Source organism: Arabidopsis thaliana, chromosome 5 (genome assembly GCF_000001735.4).
Source record: "Arabidopsis thaliana chromosome 5, partial sequence".
NCBI classification, from domain to species: Eukaryota; Viridiplantae; Streptophyta; class Magnoliopsida; order Brassicales; family Brassicaceae; genus Arabidopsis; species Arabidopsis thaliana.
This window is the reverse complement of record NC_003076.8, coordinates 19,733,634-19,758,357: the sequence shown is the minus strand read 5'-3', so window position 1 is coordinate 19,758,357 and position 24,724 is coordinate 19,733,634. Positions and strand designations below refer to the sequence as shown.

The window sequence follows — 24,724 nt, the reverse complement described above, 5'->3', positions numbered from 1 at the left end:
AACTGATAAAGGAATGAACTTATTTTATTCAAATTAGTTTTGTAACTTTTTTTTCTTTATTAAGTAGTGACAAAATTAGTTTACTTGTGTATATGATTCATATGTTGACAAAAAAAAACTTAACGCACAATAAATAAAATATACGTTTCGTTGAACGATAATTGAAAACGTTAAAGTTTCATGATGTTTTAAATAAAAACAACAAAATATAACGCCTATTTTAAAAAAGTAAAAGTCAATAGGCTCACGTTTTAAGCTTATTTGCGGATTTTTCAATGTAAAACTTCTTTTTATATATTAGAGAGTTTGAAATATTATTTTTTAAACCATAAAATAAGAATATACTATCCTGTATTGGATTTTTTTTATGTTATGTGGACACCAAACCTATTCTATTTAATGATTCTTCATTCACCATTTATTATATAGTTGGTAGAACATAACTCTTCTTTCTTTATTTTAATTTATTGTATAGAACTGAACCCAAAAAAAAAAAAAATCTTTTACTAAATAAAAAGTTATTTAGCTAAAATTTATTATGTTTTTTTTGGTTCAGTTCTATATCTTTGGATTGTATTTCTCATTATATAAAGTTATGTAGCTAAAATTACAATATATGAAAATTTTAATAGTTCTTTTATAAACTGTGGGAGTTGATATTTTGAAAGATTTGATGGAATTTACTATTTAGATTTGGAGTGATTTAAGTGATATTTTAGGATATTTTGATTAGATTTGTACATTATGTTTAACAAATGCCAAACCAATCTTATGATTGGTCCAATAATTAGTGTAGGCTAAAAATTGTAATTGTGGCCCAAATCTATCACAGTTTGTTTTGGTCAAATATCATCCCAAGAACTTGAGCGAATTTCTTAGCAATATATGTATTTTAGATTAGCGTCACATTTGGTCTTCAGGCCAACTCTAGCGATATATGGCCACAATTTTCTAAGTTAATTAACAAAAGATGCACATCAAACTAGTTGTTGAAAGAAGTAAAAGCATCATAGATCATGGTAACAATACTATTACGAATACAATCCTCTACAGTGACCCAACAATACATTAATTTCATCTCTATCTTTCATATCAAGCTGCATCAGTATATAGCTCAAAGATTAGATATCAACCAAAAACCATCAGATACTAGGCCAATCTTGTCATCAAAGGTAGGTGGAGAAGAAGATGAGCAAGCTCAAACAAGGTTCATGTGGACAAACTCTTTCCTAGAAATCAAAAGTTTGTAGTGCTTTTTGGAAATTATTCTATATGCTTATATCTATGTTATTTAGTCATATAGAATTCTATCAGTCCGCTCTGATTAGCTTCCCGAATCGTCATACAAGATTAGATTTCCAAGAAGAAGCCAGCAACTTACCTTTGTTATCAAAACTCAAGGTATAAAATTTGGTCCATTGGTGTTTCCTATACGAATACAACAAATCTCAGCTTTGCTTGTGCCTCACAACCTTTTATTTTAGCTTGACTTATAAAGATTCAAAAAGTAGGCATAAAGTTTTTTTTTTGTTTTGTTGGTTCTTTGTTTCAATAGAAGTAACACGTTTCCTCTTTTTAATGGATACTTTTTGTAACATTTTTGGTGTCGAGAATTCATGAACATGTTCCAAGATTCAGGTCAATTAGTTGGAACTATCTTATTACTCGGTGTCGTTGGAGGTTGGAGTCACGGAACAATGGGGCGGGCGGATTTGACCCGTTAGCAAGTATGAACGCAAGACCTTTTGGGGTCGAGCTTTGAGCTACGTTTGATGGTCATATATGTTTCAAGTTTATACTTGTCAGAAGAACTTAACCAATGCACTTAGCAAAGCTAATCTATTGGTTCTCATTTAGGGAGAAATGTTATCATGAAAAGATGTTCTTGCAAAGTCGAATAAAGTTTATGTTCAATTAAAGGGTTTTCGAGATCATGGAAATGAAATGTATATACCATGAAAGAGTAAATATCTGATCGTAGTTATCTTGTATTAATAATAATATCCTCTGGATGCTAATCAAGAATTTGATTTACCATCCGCTCTTGTCAGCTTTCCAGAGATTAGAATTTCCAAGAAGAATCCAGCAACTCGCCTTTGTTATCAAAACTACTCGATAAAACACACGAAAGTGTTCAAGTTTCTTCCATTTTCGTAGCTTATTTGAATACAGCAAATTCAGTTTGTTCTGTTTTTGTTGCAGGTAGTAAAATCATGAGTGCGTTAGTATGATTGTAACATCCATGTCTCAATATATGGGCTATTTGTTTTTTAAATCATAAATATCAGCCCATTAAGGCCCAACTTCATCCTTGGGTTAAAAACGACGAGGGGTTTGCAAAAGAAACACTGAGCATATCAAAACCCAAAAGCAGCCACCACGTGAGTGGGAGAGAGACAGTTGAGCCACCATTGTTTATTGTTGTCCCCTTCGTACTGTCACCGGAGCAGTCGTAGCCAATCTTCGAGGCGGTTAAGGGTAAGAAAACCCTAGACTTATTCTGTAACTTGCGCAGGAATTTTCTGTTTTGGTTATAGGATATGTTGCTTGTGCTGCAAGTCATCCAAATCCTAGATCTAATCTCTGTTTTGCCTTTGATTGTTGAACCATTATACCTAACAACCATGGGCTTGAACCACCGCAGATCTTTACTGTAGAGCCGTCCACTTCGCCGTTTGAGCCGCCAAGCCGAGTGATCGGTCATGATCTGTACTGTACTGTTCTTGTTTATTTCTGTGTATTCATTTATTGAGAACTGAAATATCTGTTCAGACCGGTTGAGATAATGTCAACAACGAGCAGAGTTGGAAGCAATGAAGTGAAGATGGAAGGGCAAAAGCGTAAAGTTGTGTCGGACCCAACTCATGTTACTCTGAAAGTTAAGGGTCAGGTATTGATTGTTTAAACCTTACATTTTCTTAATTCAGTACATACATATAACATATCTGACTAATAACATAACTTGTGTGGATTTATATAGGACGAAGAAGATTTTAGAGTGTTTTGGGTGAGAAGGAATGCTAAGCTGCTTAAAATGATGGAACTTTACACCAAGATGAGAGGCATCGAGTGGAACACATTTCGCTTTCTATTTGATGGCTCGAGGATTCGAGAGTATCATACACCTGATGAGGTATGTATTTATCATTCGAACTTGTAGATCCGTCATTCATAAAATTATCTTTTGTTCACTGTGTTTTGTTTAGCTGGAGCGTAAGGATGGAGATGAGATTGATGCAATGTTATGTCAACAAAGTGGTTTTGGCCCATCTTCTATAAAATTTAGAGTTTGAGTGTTTATGTTATATGCAATTACATGTACACATATTTAGATTTCTAAAACCCATATATTATATGCAAGAAAATGGTTCATTGTTACATGCAAGAAAGGAACAAAAAGCTTTGTTACAAGTTTTGAATAGAATAAAAAAATTGCATAACTTTGAGGAAAGGGAAGCAACAAAAGGAAGAGTTTATCTGTATTAATGTTGCTTGTGCCTCTAACAACCCTTAAATTTAGCATGTCTTACGTAATTCTGATGCACAAAGCCCTTGTTTCAAAGAATTGTTTTATCCTCCATAGGCATGTAGGCGAAGAAGGAAAGATTTATGAAAAGCCAAGGTATTTGGACGATCTTTGAGGCTAACTTTCTTCTAAAAATCTATCTTGAAAAGAAAACAATGCACGTTTAGTGTCACTTCTCCAACTCTACAAATCACTAAATCAATAATACCATATCTAGACTTGTCTTTGTTTTCATTCTCTTCTCATGAAAAAAAAGCGCCTCAATAAGTCTAAGTTCAACATACAAAAATCCACCTAGAACTAGTAATAGAAGTAAAGACATCACAGATCATGGTAACTATGTTGTTACGAATCCAATCCTCTATATTGCCCCAACAATTATTGCTTCGATTCCTGCTCCGTTTTCCATATCAACCTGCACCAGTAAATACCAAAAGATTAGATCACAAATTCTAGGCCAAGAATCAAGAATGAGACAAGAAACATTGAGATCAAATTACCTTATCATCAGGTGTGAGTTCAGGACGTAGACGATGACCATTGTAGAGGAAGACGAGGTTGTCATAATCATCCTGAAGTATCTCACATCTTTATTTATATTGTTACAATTCTTAGTTCAGTATTTATCTCTACAATTATCTTTGGAACCATTGTGTCTGCCAAAGATATTCAAGAGAATATGCATTAAGTATCGATAAAACAGAGGATCAAGCCAGACTCTATCTATTTTAATGGTTGTGATTTGGCACCAAACACATATTTATCTTCAATCTCTCTACGCGCAAGGTCGAGCCATTTATGTCTTCCACTAGCAAGTTCTTTGATGCTCGATGGTTCATCCCAAATATCTAATGTAACAAGTGTTTATTCTTTCTTTCTTTTTTTTTTCTTTTTTTTGTCATCGCTCTTGACTGGTTTTATAGACTTATAGTCAAATAGATTTCTATTCTTTGGGGAAGCTACGTAAATGTGCCTACTGCATATTGACCACTATTATTTCTCTCTCTTTTGTATTTAAATTTTTCTTCTGGATGTTGCAGGGTGGTTTAGCTGCTCATGTTCTGTACTCTCTTTTGAACCATGCATGTCACTTTTCTTCCGTTTGCAATACTGACCAAAATGTATAAACTGTTAGCAAAATCGATTTTGTTCACATGTGAATTAGTCTATCATGTCTGCTAGTACGGACTAACAAAAACAGATTCATATATTGTCAGTCTTCTATGCAGGACCATCGTTCATGGACCCGAAAAATATTGCTTCCCATTCATAAGACTAACAAATATAGTCATGAAAATTTAAGAATTTAAACCACGTTCTGTATTATTTCAATAACAAAAAAGTTTTGATGATTGAGGGTTCTTATACAGCAACTCCAATGGGAGTTCTCTTCAATTTCTTATGGGTTTTCTCTCATTTATTTCAAAAAAATAGTTCTAAAATCGTTTTAACTGAGAGAAGCGGCTCTTTTTAGAGAGTTTTGAGAATTTGAGAGAACATGGCACGTGTCGTCTTGTGATTGAACACATATTTTTAACAAAAAAAGACTTTTTTACATTCGTTAATTTTTTTGTTATCTTTTAATTTATACTAGAAGCTATCAAACGATATGACTTCTTCATCTCGTATTCCATTTGCCGATGTCATAGAGCAAAGCTTTGATCGTAATCAATTACTCGATCAACAGTCCGATAATATATTTTGTTTTTCTTTTGCACATCTATTTTAAAAATAGTTTAAAATAATGTATGTTTAATAATTTTATGAATTACAATAATTATTATGTCTAATAAAATAAAATAATTTAAAATACTGTATGTTTACTATTTTATGAATTACAAAAATTATTAAGTTTTATAAGTTTTAGGAAATAAAATATATATTTTTTTCTTGAGAACCCCATTAAGAGAAATTACGATTGGAGTATGAATCTTTTCTTTTAAAAAAACTAAAACTCTCTTCTATTTTTTTTTAAATTTATACTTCAAAAAATGGAGAGAGTCGATGAAGATCTCTCTCCATTAGAGATGCTCTTACCAACTGATACAAGGCTTGGTCGCATATCTCTTTGTTGATCTTCTTGCAATTTGTTGGAAAGCAAGCTAACAAAATTCTCACCACTTGCTTTTACACAAACAATCCTATATCATCTTAATTATTGCAGTTTTAGTAACAATTCGATCTCTCTCAAAAGTTTAGGAATGGTTTATGTCCTTCCATATTTTATTATACTGATTTTGTAATAGGGCCTCACAAATTTCCATATTTCGCCTCTCTAATCGAGAAGACTAATTCAGAAGATATGATTTGTATCATCAACAAGATCATCTTACATGGTATATTTTATTCCCAATTTCTTTGTTTCAGTTTACTTCATCATGTCATTGATCATTCTTCATCATCTTCTTGTTTTCCTACAGCTTTTGACACACTACCATGGTACTCGGGACTTGGGAGATTTAATTACTCTTCATCAGGCTGATCATCATGGTGATGACTTAAGATTCTTCATTTTGGAATCCATTACACTTCTTCTTCTTCTCCGTAGAAGAGAAAGGTCCATTCAATTAGCTGTGAGATACAAAATAACGATGGAGCAGCACGAGACTCAACTTTCAAACTCTTCTTCACTTCTTCACTTCAATAATATAATACTTAAAAATTTTGGTTAAGATAATTATGATTCTCCTATCATCTTTGTTTGACCTTTTCCAATTGTTTTGAATCATTAATAATACATAAATTAAGAAAATTCACAAATTTGTTTCCAGTATATATTGTGCTTAAAAATTTTAAAAATGTACATATATTACTCAATTAATGAAGTATTTAGTGTGTTAACATTCCAAATCGGCTAAAATGTTTAGACTATGATTTTGAGCCAGAATATAAAAAAGATCAAAATGATCATATAAATCAGAATGAGCAGGAAATTTAACTTACGAAGCATACAAATTTAAAAGTTTGTAGACGGTTCAATTCAGATTTTTAGTGAAATCATTTAATTCTACCGGCTATAGTAAATTTAAAACTTTTAAATTTTATAATTGATATATTTAAAATCAATAAAAGTTTTTATAATATTATGAACATTTGAACATAGAAAAAAATATAAATAACAAGAAACATGTTATTTTACGAGAAAACGTTATGGCAAAGCAAATTTGAATCAACATTAATAAAAATTGTAAATATCATTAACCCGCTGTTCCAATTCGGGTTATATTCTCATTTTATTATTTTTAACACCACCAATATTAGATATATCGAATCAACCTGATTTAGATAAGATTTTATAATATAAAATTGTCATGTGGTACTATTAGTTACTTAATGATACTTGTAAAATATAAAATATCATTATCTTTAAAATGATACAATTTTCAAGTTTTTATATATAATATATAATCATAAAATTTTAAAAATCACAAATTTTCAAAAAAGAAAACAAATTGTCAGCGGATCAATCCCTAATTTAATTGATATATCATTACAATCAATTAACCGATTTGGTTGGGTTGGTGGATTATATAATGGATATTAACTTTGGGTACTAATTTGATTTAATCTTTGACCAGTTTACCATAATTGATCTAGCCCGAGTTTGTTGTTGAATCAGGTTCTAATCTCCCGTTAGTCCTAAACCCATAAATCAATCTATAAATTGTTAAGGTGAGGACAATTTCATGTCTTCTTCAGTCCTTCACTGATACGCCAAAATAATTTTTATTACAAAAATCTTAAATCTAAACACTAAAACAAATATAAAAATATAGAGCACTATATACAATTTTTCTTTATTAATCAAAATAAAAATAATAATACATGAATGATGTCTTGGTAACAAGAGAATTACATGTACATGTCAACTGATTTTAAATAGCAAAATCTTAAATATATTTAAACACAAATTTAAATACATGAATAGTGTCTTGGTAACAGTACTACATGAATGATGAATAATGTCTTGGTAACTTAAATATAGACATTAAATGAAAAATAAAAATACATTAATAATGTTTTGGTAATAGGAGGATTACATGACGAGTCAATTGTTGTTTAAATAACATAAATCTTAATTATAAATATTAAAATAAAAATAAAATACATGAATGGTGTCTTGGTAATAGGAGCACTATTTGGACATGTCAACTGATTTTCAATAACAAAATCTTAAAATAAATATTAAAATTAAAATTAACATACTACATGAATAAGATCTTTGTAACAGGAGGAATACATGGAAAGATCAACTGATTTAAATTAATAAATATTAAATAAAAATAAAAATACATAAATGATGTATTGGTAACAGGAGCACTACATACACATGCATGTCAACTGATTTTAAATAACAAAAATCTTGTATATATATATTAAAACAAAAATAAAAATACATGAATGATGTCTTGATAAGAGAAGGACTACATGGATAGATCAACTGTTTTAAAAAAATAGAAATCTTAACTATAAATATTAAAACAAAAAGAAAAATACAGGAATAATGTCTTGATAATAGGAGCAGCACTACATGCAAAGGTCAACATGTATTTTTTCTGCTTCCCTCCCATTCAAAGCCTTAATCAATGAAGTTTTGGCTAAAAGAATGTCATAGAGAATTAACATTGGGAGTAGTAATAATTGGTCGACCATAAATTTTTGACCGATGGAGTATTGTCTCGCTTGTCTTTCAATCTTCGTCAGTTTCTTGTATAAATATACAACGATTAACTCCTACCTTTTAGCAACAACAAAAAAAATCATTCCTACGTAATCATGTCTTGAGAACTGAATTATCTGATCCAACCAGTGGAGATAATGTCAACGAAGAGCAGTAGTATTCATGGAAGGAATGAAGTGAAGATGGAAGGGGAAAAGCGTAAAGACGTTGAGTCGGAATCAACTCATGTTACTCTGAATGTGAAGGGTCAAGTAAGATTTGATTGTTGAAACTATACAATTTCTATATTAGCATGCATGACTTAATATAACATGTGTGGATTTATGTAGGATGAGGAAGGGGTTAAAGTCTTCCGGGTGAGAAGGAAGGCTAGGCTTCTTAAATTGATGGAATATTACGCCAAAATGAGAGGCATAGAGTGGAACACATTTCGCTTTCTATCTGATGATGGCTCAAGAATTCGAGAGTATCATACAGCTGATGACGTATGTATTATCATTCAAGCTTAAAGATTCTTATAATATATAAAGATAAATCATTCATAAATGATCTTTTTTCACTGTGTTTTCTCAGATGGAGCTGAAAGATGGAGATCAAATCGATGCATTGTTGCCTCAAGAAAGTGGTTTTGGTCCTTCTACAGTATTTAGAGTTTGAGTGTTTCTGGTGTGAATGTAATGTTGGAATTGGTCAAAGTTGAAGTCGTTTTCTGAGTATTTTCGTATCACGTTTAGCTGAATAAGTTACAGGGCCGAGTATTATGCTTGTGCTGATTTGTACGAGTTATTGTTTTCGATTTGATTCCTGTAAACAAGTCTCCTCTATATAAAGGAGCAATGAGTTTCTCTTTAATCTAATAAGAAAAGCTTTGATTGAATACTCTGTTTTATCCACTTTTAAGATGTAATAATACGCAGATTTAGATTTCTAAAATGGTTCATTGTTACATGCAAGAAAGGAACACAAAGATATGTTGCTTCTGTTACAAGTTTTGAATAGAATCAAAAAGTTGCAAACTTTGAGGAAAGGGAATCAACAGAAGGAATTTTTTTTTCTTATATTACTTAAATCTAATGTACATTCAATGATGAAACATCCTATACAAATACAATTGATACCATTCTTTCATCGGCTTCAAACATCAATACAGAGTTCAAGAAATCTCTGAGATTTTTTAGAAATATGTCAGACGGAACCGGTAACAATAATAATTCTTCTCTGTTTCAATATCAAACCATATCATAGTTCTGGTGTTTTGAGGGCTCATTTCTGTTATCTAAAGCTGTTGTTGATGGTTTTTTGGTGAAACAGAAAATGCTGCAATTGAGGTTAATCATGGATTGCTTAAGGAGCTTGAAGATATGGGATTCTCTATGGCTCGAGCAGCATGGGCTCTGCATCACTCTGGTATGTTTTAACCACTTCAGCATATTCCAAGAATCATTTCATGGATCAGTATCACCCATATTTTGTCTCTCTCTTCATCTTCAGGTAACTCAAGCCTTGAAGCAGCTGTGAATTGGATCATAGATCATGAGAACGAATCGCAGTTTGAGAATATGCCTTTGGTATGTATTATTCATCTTCATTTCTTTTTCATATATTTCATAGAAAACTTTTGATCAAAGGTGGTCTTGCAGGTGGAGTTTAACATTGAGATTGAGTCTCCAAATCCATCTGATGATACTGCAGAAACTTCTCATGCAAGAGCAAAAGAACTATCGTAAGTAAGTCTCCATTTAAACATATATGCATATTTTTTAAACTTGACTCTTTTTTAGGACAAATGACTTCATTGTTAATTCTCAGGGAACAAGCTCGTAAACTAAGAGAAGAACAAGAAACTAAACGCGAAAGAGAAAGAGAAAAGGTACAAAGCAATTACTTGCATCATATACTATCGTCACGAAGAAGACTAAAAGCTTTAACACTCTTGCAGGAAAGGATACGAGCAGGGAAAGAGCTGATGGAAACAAAGCGAATTGCGGAAGAAAACGAAAGAAAACGGTATGAGAAAGAGAGTTTTGAATCTCATATTAGCCCTTTGAACTAAGTAAAACAATGTTGGATGCTATAAAAAACAGGAACATAGCTTTGAGGAAGGCTGAGAAAGATGAGGAGAAAAAGGCAAGAGAGAAAATTATGCTGAAAGTTAATGCAGACAAGGTGATAGATCTTGATATCTTGTTGTACACTCAAAATTGAAAACTGATGATTCTCTGTTAACAGTATTTTTGATTAAATGTATCCTGTAGCTGGAGAGAAAACGGAGGCTCGGATTACCAACCGAAACAGAATCCGCTTCGACATCAAATCCAGTTTCGCCACTTGACCCTAAGGTACACATTTTGTAACATTTTACTGTGAAGAATGTGATAATATTGCCCTTAACATTACATGTACAGAGAATAGTGATGTCGTCGCCAAGCGTAGTCTCGAAAGCAGAGGAGATGAGAGAATGTTTAAGGTCATTAAGACGAAACCACAAAGTAAGAAAACGTTATAGGATGATTCAAAAAACGAAAGAAGAGAGATAATGAAATCTTGTTTGTTTTTGTAGGATGAAGATCCAAGAATCACGAGGAGGGTATTTGAAACGCTTCTGACAATTGTGAGGAACGTAGCGAAGAAGCCAGACGAAGAAAGATACAGGAGAATCCGTCTCAAGAACCGCTTGTTCCATGAGAGAGTTGGAAGATATAAAGAAGGTATTGAGTTCATGGAGCTTTGTGGATTCAAAAGAGTTGAAGGATCTGAGTTCTTATCTCTATCGAAACGTGACTCAGACATCAACCGGCTTCGAGACGCTGCGTTTCTGTTGAACTCTGCGAGTGCCAATCCCTTCTTTGGTCTTCTATCCACGGAAGCTGAAAGACCGTGAACAACAAACTTTCGCTTCCTGAATTGTTATGTTCTATATAAGACAAAAAGTGTAAAAGTGCCTATTTTGCAAGTCGAAACTCAAAAAGTGTTACTATGGCTACAACAACAAATGTAACCATATCAATACATATATAAAATTGATGGTTATGGTACGATATTCAAACAAAAGTTAGAACTTCAATGTGGATGGGGAAATTCATAGGAAAAGATTAAAATTGCCGGAAAACTCACGGATTTAACAATAGTAGTTGACCACCGTTGAGATGAAGCAAAAGATAGATTTAGATCAAGAAAGTCATATTTGTATTTGAGAAAATAAGAGAAATTTTCTTCTCCGGTGGTTAAAGAGGATTGTAGAAAGATCCTATTGATTTATACAAGTTAAGATAATGGTGATTGTCTTAGCAATAAGAGGAGATGAAGAGTGTGAAGTTTCATAGTTTAAATAAGTGTATAACATACATATATATATGTAGAATGAAGCAACGTGAAGGAGAAGTTAGTTACTTGCAATTGAGCTTATGTGAGAGTTGTATATAAACAATTATAAGTTCATTGTTTGAAACTATTGAGAAAATCAGTTTTTTTTTTCTCTTTTTTTTTCACAAAAATTATATTGGATTGAAAAAAGTTACCACATACAATACACATGAAAAATAAAGAGATACAATGTTCAACTCATAAGTCATAACATATAACAAGATGAAAAAGAGAGTTTTTGATAATACATTGCAAAAACCAAACAAATCTTGTCGCGAGACTAAACGAAGCTCTCGAATCTCCCATACTGCACAATATAAAAAATCAGTTTGATAAGTACTAAAAAATCTAAAAAAGTATAATATAAAAACAAAGTTTTTTTTGGACTAATTTTAAAACCCACTAACATTTAACCCGATATTTCAGTTTTAATGATATATATATTTTTATATAAATTATGGTAAGAAAAAAAAAAAAAAAAAGAAATAAACCTATCTGACCCGACTTATTTGATTCGACCCGATTGTATAATACTTCGGGTAGACCCGATTCGACCCGGGTTTGTTTGATAATAATATTGTGAAACCTGTCGAGCTCAAGTTTCTGAGATTTCCGGATTTAGATTTAGGGTTTTGTAACTTTGGAGAGCTCAAGTTCGGTTTCGTTCATCTCCCTCTTAATTCACTTTAATTCAGGGTTTAGGGTTTCATTTATTTTGTTTTCCCCAATTCGATATGTATTCTGATCTAGTGGTGGCTGAAACTAAAATCAGCAAAACGTTCAAGAACCGTCTCAATGGTGGTTCCGGTGACTTCTCTTCTCGCGGCAAACAACAACAAGTCACAAGGAAGAGGTTCGATTTAAACTTTGCTTTTATGAATTCTTACTTCTATGGATTCTTATTTCGAATCTCCTCTTTGGTTTTGTATTGAAGATAACTAGTTGTGATTTTTCTCATAAACTCTGTTGCTTTACTACAATTTCAAACAGTTCCATAGATTTTAGCTCTGTATTATGATTGATTTTGTGATGTTTAAACAAAAGCGTGATGAGTATTATTACCTAATTGTATTCAGAGGAAGGCAAGATGATGATAAGTGGGAGCATGATCTTTTCGAAGACGATGACGAGCCTCGGCTTTCAAGTATGTTGTTAGCTATCACTATTCCTTTGCTTGTTTTACTTACAATCATTGAATGCTTGTGTATGTATATTCTGTTTGGTTGTTGACTCTGTTGTATTGACTTTGCTAAGAACGTAGAGTTGACCCTAAAGATCTTCGCTTGAAGCTCCAAAAGAAACGTCATGGCTCGCAAATTGGTGGACGAGTATTTAGTGTAAGCGTGGCGGATCTACGAGATAAGTTATCCAGGACAGTGAATCCACAAACAAAGAACAGTAAAAGGGAGGCTGTTAGACCAGCCATAAAGAAGGTTTCAGTGGGAACCAAACCCGAGACTAGAGCGGCTCCGAATAGAGCTACCAAGAAGGATCCACAGCAGGCAATATAATTCATTCTCTCCAACTATATAATTCTTCACCAGTGTTTTATGCCATATAGATGTTTCATCAGTACTAGTTCTCAGTTTGTTATCTTTTGGTTCAGAATGATGCATCGGTTGATAGCTTCCTGGAATCATTGGGTCTCGAGAAATATTCGACTGCATTTCAAGTGGAAGAAGTATGTACATGTATTTACTGTTAGTTTCTGTGTTCTCTTCTTGATGACATCTATAGATGTACAAGGATTCTTATTGGTTTTCATCTTTTTGCAGGTTGATATGGATGCTCTTAGGCATATGACAGATGATGACCTCAAAGCTTTGCTCATACCAATGGTAAAGTCCTTGATAAGCTTCCACAAGATTTGTTGTTGCAATGCTTGATATCAGCATACCTTACTAATAGTCATGGCCTCAGTTTTGCTCCATATTTAATATGGTTGCTATTAAGAAGACAATGTTTAGATTCGAGTTTCTTTGTTTGAAATGTTGACAAGATGTGTTCTTTTTCAGGGACCTAGGAAGAAGATACTTCTTGCTTTGGGAGATAACCGTGGATAGTCCAGCTTCGAGCTTAGGTGCATGATGATACACATCTCGGATATTGTCAGAAAGATGCTGCATTTTGACTTTTCATTGTCTTTTTATCTTTCTCATATGTATCTCAAGAGACAACAAGTAGTTAGAGTTTTGAGATTAAACAGTTGTAACCTTTTAACATAGAGAGACAAGAGGAGCAATGTTGGAATGTGTTTAAGATCTTGCTTCCTTTAGTGAACTTTGTATCAAAGCAATGCGAACAAGAAAACAAACTTGTGACTGGAATGTAAGAAACAAGAGTTGATCATTCACCAAGTTTTGCGAATGAAAAACGGAATTCGAAAGACTCTAAATTACAATCCTCAATTTGCAAAGAAAAGACATGATAATGAAGATTGAAGAGGTGTTTAAGACCAGATTATGTAGTAAGGAGGCAAGAGTTATTGGTCTTATGAATATAACTTGAAACATTTATTAAAATAAGAATAGATAACATGAAGCCGTCTTAGCTCAGTGGTAGAGCGCGTGGCTTTTAACCACGTGGCCGTGGGTTCGATCCCCACAGACGGCGTTTAGAGCTTTTTTTTTATTTATTGTTTGAAATATTACTATATTTTATGATTTCTATTTAAAGCATGTGGAAGTCTGTGTTCTATATCAAGTTATCAACGGTAGTGAATGCTACTTTTGTTATACTTACAAAATTTGTTTTAACATAAATAAAAGTTTAGATTTTATTTTTTTTTGTAAAATTTAAAAACCCAAAGACTCTAACCAAATGCTGATGAAAAAAAAAAGTGAAAAACTTTTGTTTTGTTATAGCTCTCCAAATTAATAAACTTTTAGTTTATTATAGCTCTTAGAATTTTGTTTTTTTGGTTATAGTCTTTGCGTTTCTAAATTTAAGAAAAAAAAATGAAAAATAATTTTAATTGATTTGATTTTCGTTTTTCCTCTTGATTTGATTTAACTTTTACTCAAATTTAACTTTTACTCTTAATTTTAAAAAAAATCTAACTTTTACTCTTGATTTGATTTTTTTCTTTGAGCTCAGTTACTCTTATTTCTCTTTCACCTTAATTGCTCTAGATTTGCGGTCCGAATAGTGGCTGCGTTTTGTGGTGCAGGGAAATGCGGTGCGGTGCAATAATAATGAAAATACATAGATACATATGTATATGTAGAAATTTTGATACTTTTATATCACTGTTGCGGTGCGGTTTTGAATGCGGTTTATGTCACCATTCATAACCTTGATGTTATGATATTTCATGTGTAAATTAATAATAGAACCGTATTGCCCTTACATGCGCATTTTCTTTACTCTTGTTTTCTTTTCATTTTCTCTTTCTATTTTTCTTTTTGAATAATTTCTTTTTTCATATCTTTATATTTATTTGCAATCAATTTTTGTAAAAACTAAATGAATCTTGAAACCCCTTTTAAAACTTCGCTCAGGCTACGATTTTAATTTTCAAAAAACTAAATGTATATGTGACTTAGTAAAACGTTTCATTCAATATAGAACATATACACTAACACATGTTTACATATAAATCATAAAATATAGTAAATCTATCTAAACAAGCTAAATTTTTTTTAGAGTTTAAATAAAAAAAACAATACCAAAAATAAAAAATTCTGCTCTAGATACTTTTTATTCTTAATTGTCTTTTACACTGTTTTTAAAAAAAAAAAACTCTAATAGTACTTTCCAGGAAGACCATTTATGTTATATGATTATTTGACAAAATATAAATGTTTATGGTTATTTTTGCCAATTTCTCTACAACTACTATGTAGAGTTTTTCTATATTATACATTTTTTTATAAATTCCATATAAATATACTTATACCAATTATTTTATTCTAAGAATGTATGTACAGTTGGTTAGACTTTTGATTTTCAATATACACTCTGATAGTCTGATTCATTACTAATGTGACTTGTAATATTCTGATAACATCACAAGTTGGCTACAAAACAATTTCCCATCATGTCCCTTCTAAAATTTTATTATTTAAGTTACCACCCTCAATTATTTATTTTATTTTTCATTTAAGAAATGTTAAGAAATGTGGTATAATTGTACATGCCTTTATTTCTGAAATATTTATACTTCATATGATCCAACTATATTATTTGGGAAGTACATTTTAAATATAACTTTAATTTTTGTAAGTAATTACATAGGTATGCCATTAGAAATAAAATTTTAAAGAGTAAACTAATTTATCTCTTTAAAGATTAAAAAGTCAAATACTAATTTAATTAATAAAATTTAATTTAAAAACAAAATACATTATTAATTTTCAAAAATAATAACCAATCAAAATTAACATATTAGATTTGATATCTAAATTTTAATTAATTTGATTTAATTAGAAAAATGAAATACATTATTAATTTCCAAAAAAGTAACCAATTAAAATCAACAAATTAGATTTGATATCTAAATTATCATATTAATTTTTTATTAATTATTATAATTCACTTCTCATCTTTATATGATTCTATTTTTGCGAAAAAATAATATCATCATTATAAAAAAATAATTAGAGTTTTTTCGCATATGCCATAATTATAATTTTTAAAAACAAATATAAACTGTTCAATACATGAAAAAATATTATAACGGGTGAAAAATATATTTAAGAAAACTTATATTTCTACTGAGTAACGGGTCATAATTTGAAATATTTATATTTAATTTCATACATATTATATTGAAAATTTATAATCTTATATACTACAATAATTAATAACATATTAGATTTTTTTATGTGTATGATGTGATTCAGTTTTTAATACAAGCTGAAAAATCCTAAAATTGACGGGTTTAGATCGATATTAATACAAGATGGTATACTACAGGTGAAACTCTTAAATTAACAATCAAACTACAAGTGTATAATCTTAAACACTAAACAATATAGATAATATCAACAAAACATATACAACTCACAGTTTACTATACATTTAAAATCAAATAAAATAATATCATATATTTTTAAATCATCTTTACGATAAAAATTTTTAGTTTAACTAAAATATAAGCCTACATGCGGTATACTACAAGTTAGTATCTAGATTATAGGGCTTATTGGATCTAAAGACGGATCATCAAAGATTTCCTAAACTGAAGCAAAATATACTGAATACTCAAATATTTATCTGTTACCAAATTATAAACAAATAAGTTCGTAAAACAATTTAATATTTTATATACAAAATCAATTAAATCTTAATCACATAAAAATTAGCACAAAAAAAGTATTCAACAATTAAAAAATTATCAAATCTCTGTGTTATATAAGTTTTGATACTATATTCGAATAAAGTGTAATATTCCTTTTAAGTTTGTATTCTTTAACTAATTTAAACTAACTAATATATTTGCTAATCTTATACCTATCAAAACCGACTATCGTTTCTTATCTTTATAGTATTTTTGCAAAACTTTTTTGGTGGATTTGGGTAAAAATGCATTCGGGTCATATGGTACATTCCCCTATTAAATAAATATGGTCTACTCCTATGTTATCAGCTAAAATATTTAAATTATAATTCAGAGTCATATCATTAGTAAAATTAATATTAATAAAATAAATGGCTTTTTGGCAAGACGGATTTGGAGTGACGGGTTTTTGAATCAACATTAATAAAAAAGTAAAATATAATTAATCCACCGTTTCAATACGGGTTAAATCTTTAATTTATTATTTCTTAAGACCACTAATATTAAACATATCAAATCATCCTAATTTAGAAAAAATTATATAAAACCAAAAATGTTATGTGGTATGTATAATGTTACTATATATAAAATTAAATTATAAACTATAAATGTATTAGAGAATGATACAATTTGCAAAACTTATATATATAAAAAAGAATTCTTAAATTTTAAAAATTATTACTTTAAAAGAAAAATCACAGGACGGGTAAATAAATTATAGAACAGGTTTTATTTTGGAATTGGGTTATATGGTGGATGTATTTGAATCAATTTTTATAAAATTTTAAAATATTATTAATATGTTGTTTTAATAGGGGTTACAACTTCAGTTTTTTAACAATTGTCTCATGGATTCGTGGTATAGCGTTACTTAATAACAATTATAAACTATAAAATATAAATATTTTATAAAAATAAAATTTGCAAATTTTAATATATATTACTTTTAAAAAATAAATCGTCCCGCGGTATACCACGGGTTAAAATCTAGTGTGTATTGTAAAATTCCTATCTATGCAAAAGCATGAGATTTATGAAACGATTTTTTTAGATTAACTCTATGATGCTTAGATCATTCAATAACCTATATTCATTGTTTCCAGTAAAGAAAAAAATCACAAAAATATATTGAAACAGAATCTTTGACTATCTTATAATACCAAATCCTACTAGTTATCACAATATTTGAAATTATATTTTTAAATAATTGTACTAAATGCATTTTGATTAAATAACATTACTAGATTGATATTTCTTGATTATTGTTGTTAAAAAGTAAAATTGTTTATTCTATTTTATTGTTTTCATATTATCATTCTCATATTAGATTAATACAATATTTATCTATGACTTTTGGACAATAGTATTTTCATATGTCAAACCAGTAGTCCTAATACATGTAAAATGAAAAACGGTTTTCATCTGTATCTAAAATCCATTCAGATTTTTTAATATAATGTTCATGCATTAAGCTTGATTTGGACGTTTAGATTTTTTTCTTGTAATAAAAGAAAAGATACCCTATATAACACAATTTTATTAGCAGTAAATATTTTATATTTTTTGACTACCTGTAATCTAAAATTAAATGTCACTTACTAAAAGAAACAAAATTTTGTACCCTTTCATTACTATATATATATAACAGTACATATTCACAATCTCAAAACAAAATACACAAATAAAAAAGAAAAAACAAAGAGAAATATTTTTTCAATGACAAGAAAGAAAGTGAAACTTGCTTACATTTCCAACGATTCTTCAAGAAAAGCGACTTTCAAAAAAAGAAAGAAGGGTTTGATGAAGAAGGTACACGAACTCTCGACTCTTTGTGGCATCACTGCATGTGCGATCATCTACAGCCCGTATGATACCAACCCTGAAGTGTGGCCATCAAATTCCGGTGTGCAAAGGGTGGTTTCAGAATTTAGGACACTCCCAGAGATGGATCAACACAAAAAGATGGTAGATCAAGAGGGTTTTCTCAAACAAAGAATCGCGAAAGCGACAGAAACTTTGAGGAGACAAAGAAAGGATAGTAGGGAGCTAGAGATGACTGAAGTCATGTTCCAATGTTTGATTGGAAACATGGAGATGTTTCATTTGAATATTGTGGATCTTAATGATTTGGGTTATATGATTGAGCAATATCTTAAAGATGTTAATCGCAGGATTGAGATTTTACGAAATTCTGGTACGGAGATTGGTGAATCTTCTTCTGTTGCGGTAGCTGCTTCTGAAGGGAATATACCAATGCCGAATTTGGTCGCTACAACAGCTCCCACCACTACAATTTATGAGGTGGGTTCTTCTTCCTCATTTGCGGCTGTCGCGAATTTTGTTAATCCTATTGATCTTCAACAATTTCGTCATCCGGCGGCTCAACATGTTGGACTTAATGAGCAACCTCAAAATCTAAATCTGAATTTAAATCAGAACTATAATCAAAATCAAGAATGGTTTATGGAAATGATGAACCATCCTGAGCAAATGAGGTATCAGACAGAGCAAATGGGATATCAATTCATGGATGATAACCACCACAACCACATCCATCACCAGCCACAGGAGCACCAACATCAGATCCATGACGAATCTTCCAACGCTCTTGATGCCGCCAACTCAAGCAGCATCATCCCTGTTACTAGTTCAAGTATTACCAATAAAACATGGTTCCATTAGGTTTTTGTTAAATGTTATATTACAATAATTTGGATGAATTGATAAGTGAAATTATGATCAGCTTTAAGTTTTTTTGTGTGTAATAAATTGCATTACAGTTTATGTTCTCAAAGTTGTGAGTTTGTGACTGTGTTATCTTTACTATTATAGTTTTGCAATAATTATGCCTTTTAAAGTCGTAGATGTGTGATACTTTTATTTTTGTTGTTTATTTTTCCATGTGATATGTGTTTTTCCCCACAAATATGTCAACCAAGCTTGGAAAAGCTCTTACCAAACGGGTTTTAGTTACAAATTAACTATCTTAGCTCTCTTTCTTTGTCATACTCAACGCTGATTTTGATATAATTGTCGTCACAAAAACATTCCAAAGACTTGAGAAGAAACAAGAACCATTCAATATCCATACACTAAAAACAAAAATGTTGCAAGAATTCCTGCAACTACAATACTCTATAAACTCTCTCATTGTTAAATAACACCAGACAATCTTAACATCAGCTCTTGGTTTTCCCCAAGATTTGGCTTTGGAGATGTTGGTTATCTTCTAGCAATCTATCATACTCTAGAAGCAGCTCTGCAGACTGTTTCTGTAACGCCGTAACATGTGTTTCAGCAGTTTCGAGTTTCTTCTCTTTCTCTTTTGACTCAGTCTCTGCTTTCTTTAGTCTCTCTGTAATAGATGACAATTTTACTTGCAACTGCTTGATTTCCTTGGATGCTTTCTCCTCTTTCTCCTTCAGTTCGGTTCTTTCTTTCTGGAGCTGTTCAAGTTCTTCTTTCGATGATCCGACGTTGCTTCTCAAATTGATTAGCTTTCTGAGGTAGTGATGCATTCTGTCAATTATAAAGCCGAGAAAAAGTACGACTCCTGCAATGATCATTAAGATTTTTTAGCTTCAAATGTAATTTCATTATGTTACACACTTTATATAGCTCAACATTTTTATGTGTTACATATAGCTAAGAGCTAGATCATATGTGAATGCACTGTAATCAACAAATCAAGATCAATAAAGGAAGTATTTTGTTACTGTTAATAAGGATTCAGGTTCCAAACTTATCAACTACCGAAGCAGCTTCTCAAATCTGGTGAATACTAGCAGAACAGAGCCTTGGAGACAACTATAGATATATTCATATGTGCGATACGAAAACACCGGTACTGTGGTTCTATACATCGACACCACCATCCACTCAATTGGTATACAAACTCTTAATCAAAACATTATTAACTTCTTACAGAAGTGCTCACTCAACTTAAGCTTGCGAATTTGCATTATTCAGATCATTCCTCTATGAACAACAAAGCCTACAAGAATTCAGTAAAAGCTGTATTAGCCCTACTTGAGAGCCATGATCAACACAAAGTCTAGCCAAGATTTCAACTCTTGTTCAGAAACCATAACTAAAAACTAATCAAACAACAAAGTCCTATGGTTCAACTGTTGTTCAGAAGCCAACAGCTAAAGACAAATCAAGACAACAATCAAATAACAAAGCCCTATGGTTCAATTTTTATCACATCAAGAGAAAAAAAGAGAGAAACTGACCCAATAAAGAAGCTTCAAGCAAGTGTGTTCTCCAAAGAACCTGATCCATAGGAGACATTGTCCCAAGCTTTGCACCTTTATTCTGGATCTTGACAATGCTCATAAGATTAGAAAAGAGAATAACAGACATAGTTCCAGCGATTGTTTTCACAGTGGCAGGACCTTTACCCATCTTCATCTGGTCAAGACTTTTAATCACAAGCTCTCTCAAAGGACCAATCTTTATCAACAGTAAGAATGCAATCGCACCTTCCACAAATAGAACTAGAAACAGTAACTGAATCATGTCTGAATGAGTTCTCCCCCTAAAGTTTGTTCCTTTACCACAATTCACCAATAAGGTAAACTCTAAACCCTAATTTCTATAGCTCTTGTCTTCTAGTTTTGCTACTTGGGTATGGATTTAAAACCAAAACCCAGATCGGAGAATGAAGAGAAAGCAAGCAACGAGTTTATCTAAAACTCATTAGCTTTTTCAAGAAATCGGTCACTGAGTTCTTGATACCACCAAGAAATCATAAAATGGAGAAGACTAAGAGAAGAATTGAATTCAAGAAACTGAAGAAGGTTTTAGTAGGAGAGAGGAAACACTGAAGAGTGAAGAAGGATCTGAGAAAAGTTCAGTAGAAAGCATAAAGGTATAAATGTTGTTTAGTACTAATCTAGCGAGAGAGAGGGAGATCAATGGTTGTGATTAGTGGTGTACTAATTAATTATGTAAACTTAAAATTTAAGAGTGAACTCTATACTCTACTCTAAAGTCTAAAACTACTCATGCCTTTGTAAAAGCAACAATAAATTTGTCCTTTTGCTTTACTTTTAAGAGAGATGACGAAGCAATGGTAAAGTTGCATCTGTTTTTTTTTTTCCATTGAATTGTGGATTTTTTTGGTTAGTATATCAAATTTATTCAATATACAAAAGGTTATTTACAAGAAAAGAGACCAAAAAACATTGGAAAGAATTTAAGGAGCCGAGTTAGAGACTTGATCCATCGTGGGAGGAGTGCAAGCTGTCATGGTAACAAAGGGAAGTCACCCTCAAGTTCTGTTACAATTGGGATGGCCTTAGGTAATTTCTGTCATTCACTTTCTTTCCCATACCTTTACGAAACCAAAAACATTACTCCGCCTTGTTCTATAAAGTTTCTCTACTCACATAGTTGAGAATAAGTTTAACTTGTAGCTTAATAAATTCTTCATAAATTCTTTCATTTTTTCATAAAAGAATTTTAGGCATACCATCTCTAACTTTATTATCTATCTCAAATAGCTATATGTCAATTACTCAATTATTTGATACTAGTTAACAAAAGTTATACATGGTATGTCACAAATATTGGTCAACTTAACTTCTTTTTTTATTTGTCTAATTTCGAAATTAACCTTCTCAAATAGTAGTTTTTTTTGTGGTCAACAAACTCAATTAGGTTATTGGACCAATTAACTATAATTTTTATGTGATCGGATAATACCTAGTATGCAATTATTTTATTTTGATTAATAAAACAAGCATGAAGCGCGTCGTTCGTTGGAACTATTCGTTAATCATTAAGGTGCAAAGAAGACCAACTAGCACCGTAGAATGAGTCGTCGTTGGTTTACGCAATCACAAGAAAGACAAGTCAATGACAATGAATTGTCAACGCCTTCGTGTTTACACGTCTCTTACCTCTCTCTCTATCTTTCAATAATCTCTCTTTGTTTCAGACTCCTTGAAGCAATTCTTCATTCTGGCTGCTTGACATTCAGAAATATGGCAGTAAGTTTTTTTTTTTCTTTTGGGTGTGGTTTTAGTCTTCTTTTTATTTTGATTTTCTAAAGCTTATTATCCTACAAGTGTAGTATTTATTATACCCACAATCTCTGAGTTTTATTCCGTGAGAATGGAGAGTAATTGTCAAATATTTGTAGTTCTAAATATGGATCCTATATCATCCTGTTTAGGACATATAGTGTTTTGTTTTAGAATCGGCGGTATCATGAGATTTTCTTTTGTTTGACATTTATGCGTAGGAAGATCACCTAATTCTTTTTGGTCATCTTCTGAACATCAATATAATTCATATGTAATGAAATTATACTTAGATTCTACAGATGAGGTTTCTGTTCAATCAAAACCAAAAAAAAAGAGATAAGGTTTATGTTTCTTGCACCTTAAGATTCAGCTCTAAACATTTAGCCAAAAACAAAGTTTCAACTGTAAATCTCTGGCATCAACTCCAAAATACCGTATATATGAGATTTCGATTTTCTAATATTTATGTCTCCTACTTTCAATTTAAATGCAAGCCTATGTTTCTCAAAATCTTTTTTTTTTGGTTCTTGTGGTTATAGAATCGTCCACACGTGCCCAAATTCGGAGACTGGACCGAAGATGCTCCATTCACGGTCGTGTTCGAAAAAGCAAGCAAGAGCAAGAAAAATATGAACGTGGCCAACCCGAATGAATATCCAGATATGAATCCAAACGCTGCACAAAATCGAAATATGTCTAGGCCTGACCAACAACCACCAAACCATAATGTTAGACCAAGACATGAAAGATTCAATAGCAGAGACGAAACCGAATTCAGACCGTCTCCTGCACACAATGAAAGAAACAACAGAGTTAGATCAGTTCCTCCCACACCAGAAACATACAACCATCAAACATATGGTGGAGGTGGCAGATCAATGGGAAATCCAACAGAAATAAATAGACGGCAATCACGTGATCATGTCCCGGCGCGGCCAATACGCAATCTTAGAGGGCAAAGTAGTGAAAGGGTATGCATAACTTTACCATTTTATAGTACAAAATATGTGTCACAACTCATAAATATATATCGCTAAGTAAGTGTATTTTTCTCAATTAGGTGGCGACTATTCCTCCATTTCCTGGAACGGGTTCTAACATGGAAAATCAGAGTTACACACTTATCTTTGACAAAGTGAAAGAAGATAGGAACCAAGCGAGATCTTACAATGGAACCGATCATAGCACCCCGACTCGACCCATCATCGACCAACATCATCAACCATTACCTTCTAGTCCCAAGGTAGATAACCAAAATATCATTTCCCTTTCTTTCATAAATCCTCTTTTTTTACAATTGACGTTGTTATGTGTAGGGTTGCTGTTTTCCTCCATGGAGCCGAAAGGGAAGCTAATGAAGATGATCATTTCCCTTTTTTACATAATCCTCTTTTTTTTTATTTGCTTCTGCTTGATTTTTTTTAATAATATCTTTGTTATTCTTATGGAGATGTAAGGAGTAGTTTTTGCTAAAACATTATGCAACTTCTGTTACTCTATTTGCGTTTTTTTGAACAATACTCAGATTCATTTATAGGGGTGAATCCTTTTATTCACCTCCTATTATAATAAACAAAAATTAAATTTACTTAATTATAATATACAAACCTTAACTATTCTTTTATAAACCCAAGACGATATTTAATTTCGTTTAGTTACAAAAAATCTAAACTCTAATCTCTTTTTGTAAACCTAAACCGACACTTAACATCGTTTAATTATAAAATATAAATCCTAACCGTTAATTTTAAATCCAAACCGAGTTTTAACCTCGTTTAAGTGTAAAATCAGAATCCGTTTATAACCCTAAACCGAAATTTAACTTCGTTTAATTATAAAAT

At 31.4% G+C, this 24,724-nt stretch overlaps 7 protein-coding genes, 2 long non-coding RNA genes and 2 other non-coding genes across 23 annotated transcripts; 9 read left to right on the top strand and 2 right to left on the bottom strand.

Annotated features, from left to right (window-relative positions):
- The first annotated feature begins 1,153 nt into the window (after nucleotides 1–1,153).
- On the top strand, nucleotides 1,154–1,526 carry AT5G07235. Of its 2 annotated transcripts, NR_144257.1 has the most exons (2): nucleotides 1,184–1,207; nucleotides 1,296–1,471. It is a non-coding gene; the product is annotated as an uncharacterized misc_RNA (transcript). The 2 variants fall into 2 exon arrangements; NR_144256.1 differs by having other exon boundaries at nucleotides 1,154–1,526.
- Nucleotides 1,527–2,037: 511 nt separating this feature from the next.
- Nucleotides 2,038–2,443, top strand: AT5G07205. Its single transcript, NR_142986.1, has one exon. It is a non-coding gene; the product is annotated as an other RNA (long non-coding RNA).
- AT5G48710 (Ubiquitin-like superfamily protein) lies at nucleotides 2,307–3,293 on the top strand (the record flags this gene model as incomplete). 4 transcript variants are annotated; one of them, NM_001344800.1, is made up of 5 exons in its annotated part: nucleotides 2,307–2,478; nucleotides 2,645–2,699; nucleotides 2,773–2,890; nucleotides 2,981–3,133; nucleotides 3,207–3,293. In NM_001344800.1, exons 3-5 carry the CDS (start codon nucleotides 2,786–2,788, stop codon nucleotides 3,291–3,293), a joined length of 345 nt encoding a protein of 114 aa, NP_001318763.1. In that variant the 5' UTR covers nucleotides 2,307–2,478; nucleotides 2,645–2,699; nucleotides 2,773–2,785. The 4 variants fall into 4 exon arrangements, with proteins under 4 accessions (NP_001318763.1, NP_001331738.1, NP_001331737.1 ...); NM_001344801.1 differs by having other exon boundaries at nucleotides 2,645–2,890; NM_001344802.1 differs by lacking the exon at nucleotides 3,207–3,293 and having other exon boundaries at nucleotides 2,366–2,478; nucleotides 2,981–3,192.
- Nucleotides 3,294–4,737: 1,444 nt separating this feature from the next.
- On the bottom strand, nucleotides 4,738–5,031 carry AT5G07195. The gene has a single exon (NR_142985.1). It is a non-coding gene; the product is annotated as an other RNA (long non-coding RNA).
- A 3,313-nt stretch (nucleotides 5,032–8,344) lies between these two features.
- AT5G48700 (Ubiquitin-like superfamily protein) lies at nucleotides 8,345–8,864 on the top strand (the record flags this gene model as incomplete). The annotated part of the gene is made up of 3 exons (NM_124247.1): nucleotides 8,345–8,458; nucleotides 8,537–8,692; nucleotides 8,781–8,864. The coding sequence occupies 3 exons, from the start codon at nucleotides 8,345–8,347 to the stop codon at nucleotides 8,862–8,864; spliced, it is 354 nt and encodes a 117-aa protein (NP_199681.1).
- A 432-nt stretch (nucleotides 8,865–9,296) lies between these two features.
- On the top strand, nucleotides 9,297–11,332 carry AT5G48690 (ubiquitin-associated (UBA)/TS-N domain protein). Of its 3 annotated transcripts, none has more exons than NM_124246.3 (10): nucleotides 9,297–9,405; nucleotides 9,519–9,614; nucleotides 9,699–9,775; nucleotides 9,848–9,930; nucleotides 10,017–10,077; nucleotides 10,147–10,214; nucleotides 10,292–10,373; nucleotides 10,463–10,546; nucleotides 10,613–10,696; nucleotides 10,768–11,332. In NM_124246.3, exons 1-10 carry the CDS (start codon nucleotides 9,390–9,392, stop codon nucleotides 11,086–11,088), a joined length of 972 nt encoding a protein of 323 aa, NP_199680.2. In that variant the 5' UTR covers nucleotides 9,297–9,389; the 3' UTR covers nucleotides 11,089–11,332. The 3 variants fall into 3 exon arrangements, with proteins under 3 accessions (NP_199680.2, NP_001119397.1, NP_001332692.1); NM_001125925.1 differs by having other exon boundaries at nucleotides 9,848–9,934; NM_001344799.1 differs by having other exon boundaries at nucleotides 10,613–11,332.
- Nucleotides 11,333–12,165: 833 nt separating this feature from the next.
- On the top strand, nucleotides 12,166–13,954 carry AT5G48680 (Sterile alpha motif (SAM) domain-containing protein). Its single transcript, NM_124245.5, has 6 exons — nucleotides 12,166–12,423; nucleotides 12,647–12,714; nucleotides 12,825–13,072; nucleotides 13,177–13,251; nucleotides 13,346–13,408; nucleotides 13,586–13,954. Exons 1-6 carry the CDS (start codon nucleotides 12,305–12,307, stop codon nucleotides 13,631–13,633), a joined length of 621 nt encoding a protein of 206 aa, NP_199679.2. The 5' UTR covers nucleotides 12,166–12,304; the 3' UTR covers nucleotides 13,634–13,954.
- A 157-nt stretch (nucleotides 13,955–14,111) lies between these two features.
- AT5G48675 lies at nucleotides 14,112–14,183 on the top strand. The gene has a single exon. It is a non-coding gene; the product is annotated as a tRNA-Lys (tRNA).
- A 4,333-nt stretch (nucleotides 14,184–18,516) lies between these two features.
- On the top strand, nucleotides 18,517–19,712 carry AGL80 (AGAMOUS-like 80). Its single transcript, NM_124244.3, has one exon. It carries the CDS (start codon nucleotides 18,568–18,570, stop codon nucleotides 19,531–19,533), a length of 966 nt encoding a protein of 321 aa, NP_199678.1. The 5' UTR covers nucleotides 18,517–18,567; the 3' UTR covers nucleotides 19,534–19,712.
- Nucleotides 19,713–19,819: 107 nt separating this feature from the next.
- AT5G48660 (B-cell receptor-associated protein 31-like protein) lies at nucleotides 19,820–21,818 on the bottom strand. 2 transcript variants are annotated; one of them, NM_001344798.1, is made up of 3 exons: nucleotides 21,255–21,711; nucleotides 21,087–21,168; nucleotides 19,820–20,404 (listed from the first exon to the last, which is right to left on the bottom strand). In NM_001344798.1, the coding sequence occupies exons 2-3, from the start codon at nucleotides 21,142–21,144 to the stop codon at nucleotides 20,031–20,033; spliced, it is 432 nt and encodes a 143-aa protein (NP_001330883.1). In that variant the 5' UTR covers nucleotides 21,145–21,168; nucleotides 21,255–21,711; the 3' UTR covers nucleotides 19,820–20,030. The 2 variants fall into 2 exon arrangements, with proteins under 2 accessions (NP_001330883.1, NP_199677.1); NM_124243.3 differs by having other exon boundaries at nucleotides 21,087–21,818.
- Nucleotides 21,819–22,631: 813 nt separating this feature from the next.
- AT5G48657 (defense protein-like protein) lies at nucleotides 22,632–24,476 on the top strand. Of its 6 annotated transcripts, none has more exons than NM_001344795.1 (4): nucleotides 22,632–22,847; nucleotides 23,423–23,854; nucleotides 23,944–24,126; nucleotides 24,200–24,474. In NM_001344795.1, exons 1-4 carry the CDS (start codon nucleotides 22,671–22,673, stop codon nucleotides 24,236–24,238), a joined length of 831 nt encoding a protein of 276 aa, NP_001332111.1. In that variant the 5' UTR covers nucleotides 22,632–22,670; the 3' UTR covers nucleotides 24,239–24,474. The 6 variants fall into 6 exon arrangements, with proteins under 6 accessions (NP_001332111.1, NP_974910.1, NP_001332109.1 ...); NM_203181.2 differs by having other exon boundaries at nucleotides 22,689–22,847; nucleotides 24,200–24,476; NM_001344794.1 differs by having other exon boundaries at nucleotides 22,689–22,847; nucleotides 23,944–24,476.
- The last annotated feature ends 248 nt before the right edge of the window (nucleotides 24,477–24,724 follow it).

What these genes read in the sequence shown, in the direction of transcription:
- AT5G48690 (NM_124246.3), top strand. An exon ending in AGTTTGAGAATATGCCTTTG is followed by an intron (nt 9,776 to 9,847) that starts GTATGTATTATT and finishes GTGGTCTTGCAG; the next exon opens with GTGGAGTTTAACATTGAGAT. An exon ending in GCGAAAGAGAAAGAGAAAAG is followed by an intron (nt 10,078 to 10,146) that starts GTACAAAGCAAT and finishes ACACTCTTGCAG; the next exon opens with GAAAGGATACGAGCAGGGAA.
- AT5G48680 (NM_124245.5), top strand. Translation starts at nt 12,305, where the DNA reads ATGTATTCTGATCTAGTGGTGGCTGAAACTAAAATCAGCAAAACGTTC. An exon ending in CAACAAGTCACAAGGAAGAG is followed by an intron (nt 12,424 to 12,646) that starts GTTCGATTTAAA and finishes AATTGTATTCAG; the next exon opens with AGGAAGGCAAGATGATGATA. An exon ending in AAGCTTTGCTCATACCAATG is followed by an intron (nt 13,409 to 13,585) that starts GTAAAGTCCTTG and finishes GTTCTTTTTCAG; the next exon opens with GGACCTAGGAAGAAGATACT.
- AGL80 (NM_124244.3), top strand. Translation starts at nt 18,568, where the DNA reads ATGACAAGAAAGAAAGTGAAACTTGCTTACATTTCCAACGATTCTTCA.
- AT5G48660 (NM_124243.3), bottom strand. Translation starts at nt 21,372, where the DNA reads ATGATTCAGTTACTGTTTCTAGTTCTATTTGTGGAAGGTGCGATTGCA. An exon ending in GCTTGAAGCTTCTTTATTGG is followed by an intron (nt 20,405 to 21,086) that starts GTCAGTTTCTCT and finishes TGATCATTGCAG; the next exon opens with GAGTCGTACTTTTTCTCGGC.
- AT5G48657 (NM_001344796.1), top strand. Translation starts at nt 23,183, where the DNA reads ATGAGGTTTCTGTTCAATCAAAACCAAAAAAAAAGAGATAAGGTTTAT. An exon ending in CCAAAAACAAAGTTTCAACT is followed by an intron (nt 23,288 to 23,422) that starts GTAAATCTCTGG and finishes TTGTGGTTATAG; the next exon opens with AATCGTCCACACGTGCCCAA. An exon ending in GAGGGCAAAGTAGTGAAAGG is followed by an intron (nt 23,855 to 23,943) that starts GTATGCATAACT and finishes TTTCTCAATTAG; the next exon opens with GTGGCGACTATTCCTCCATT.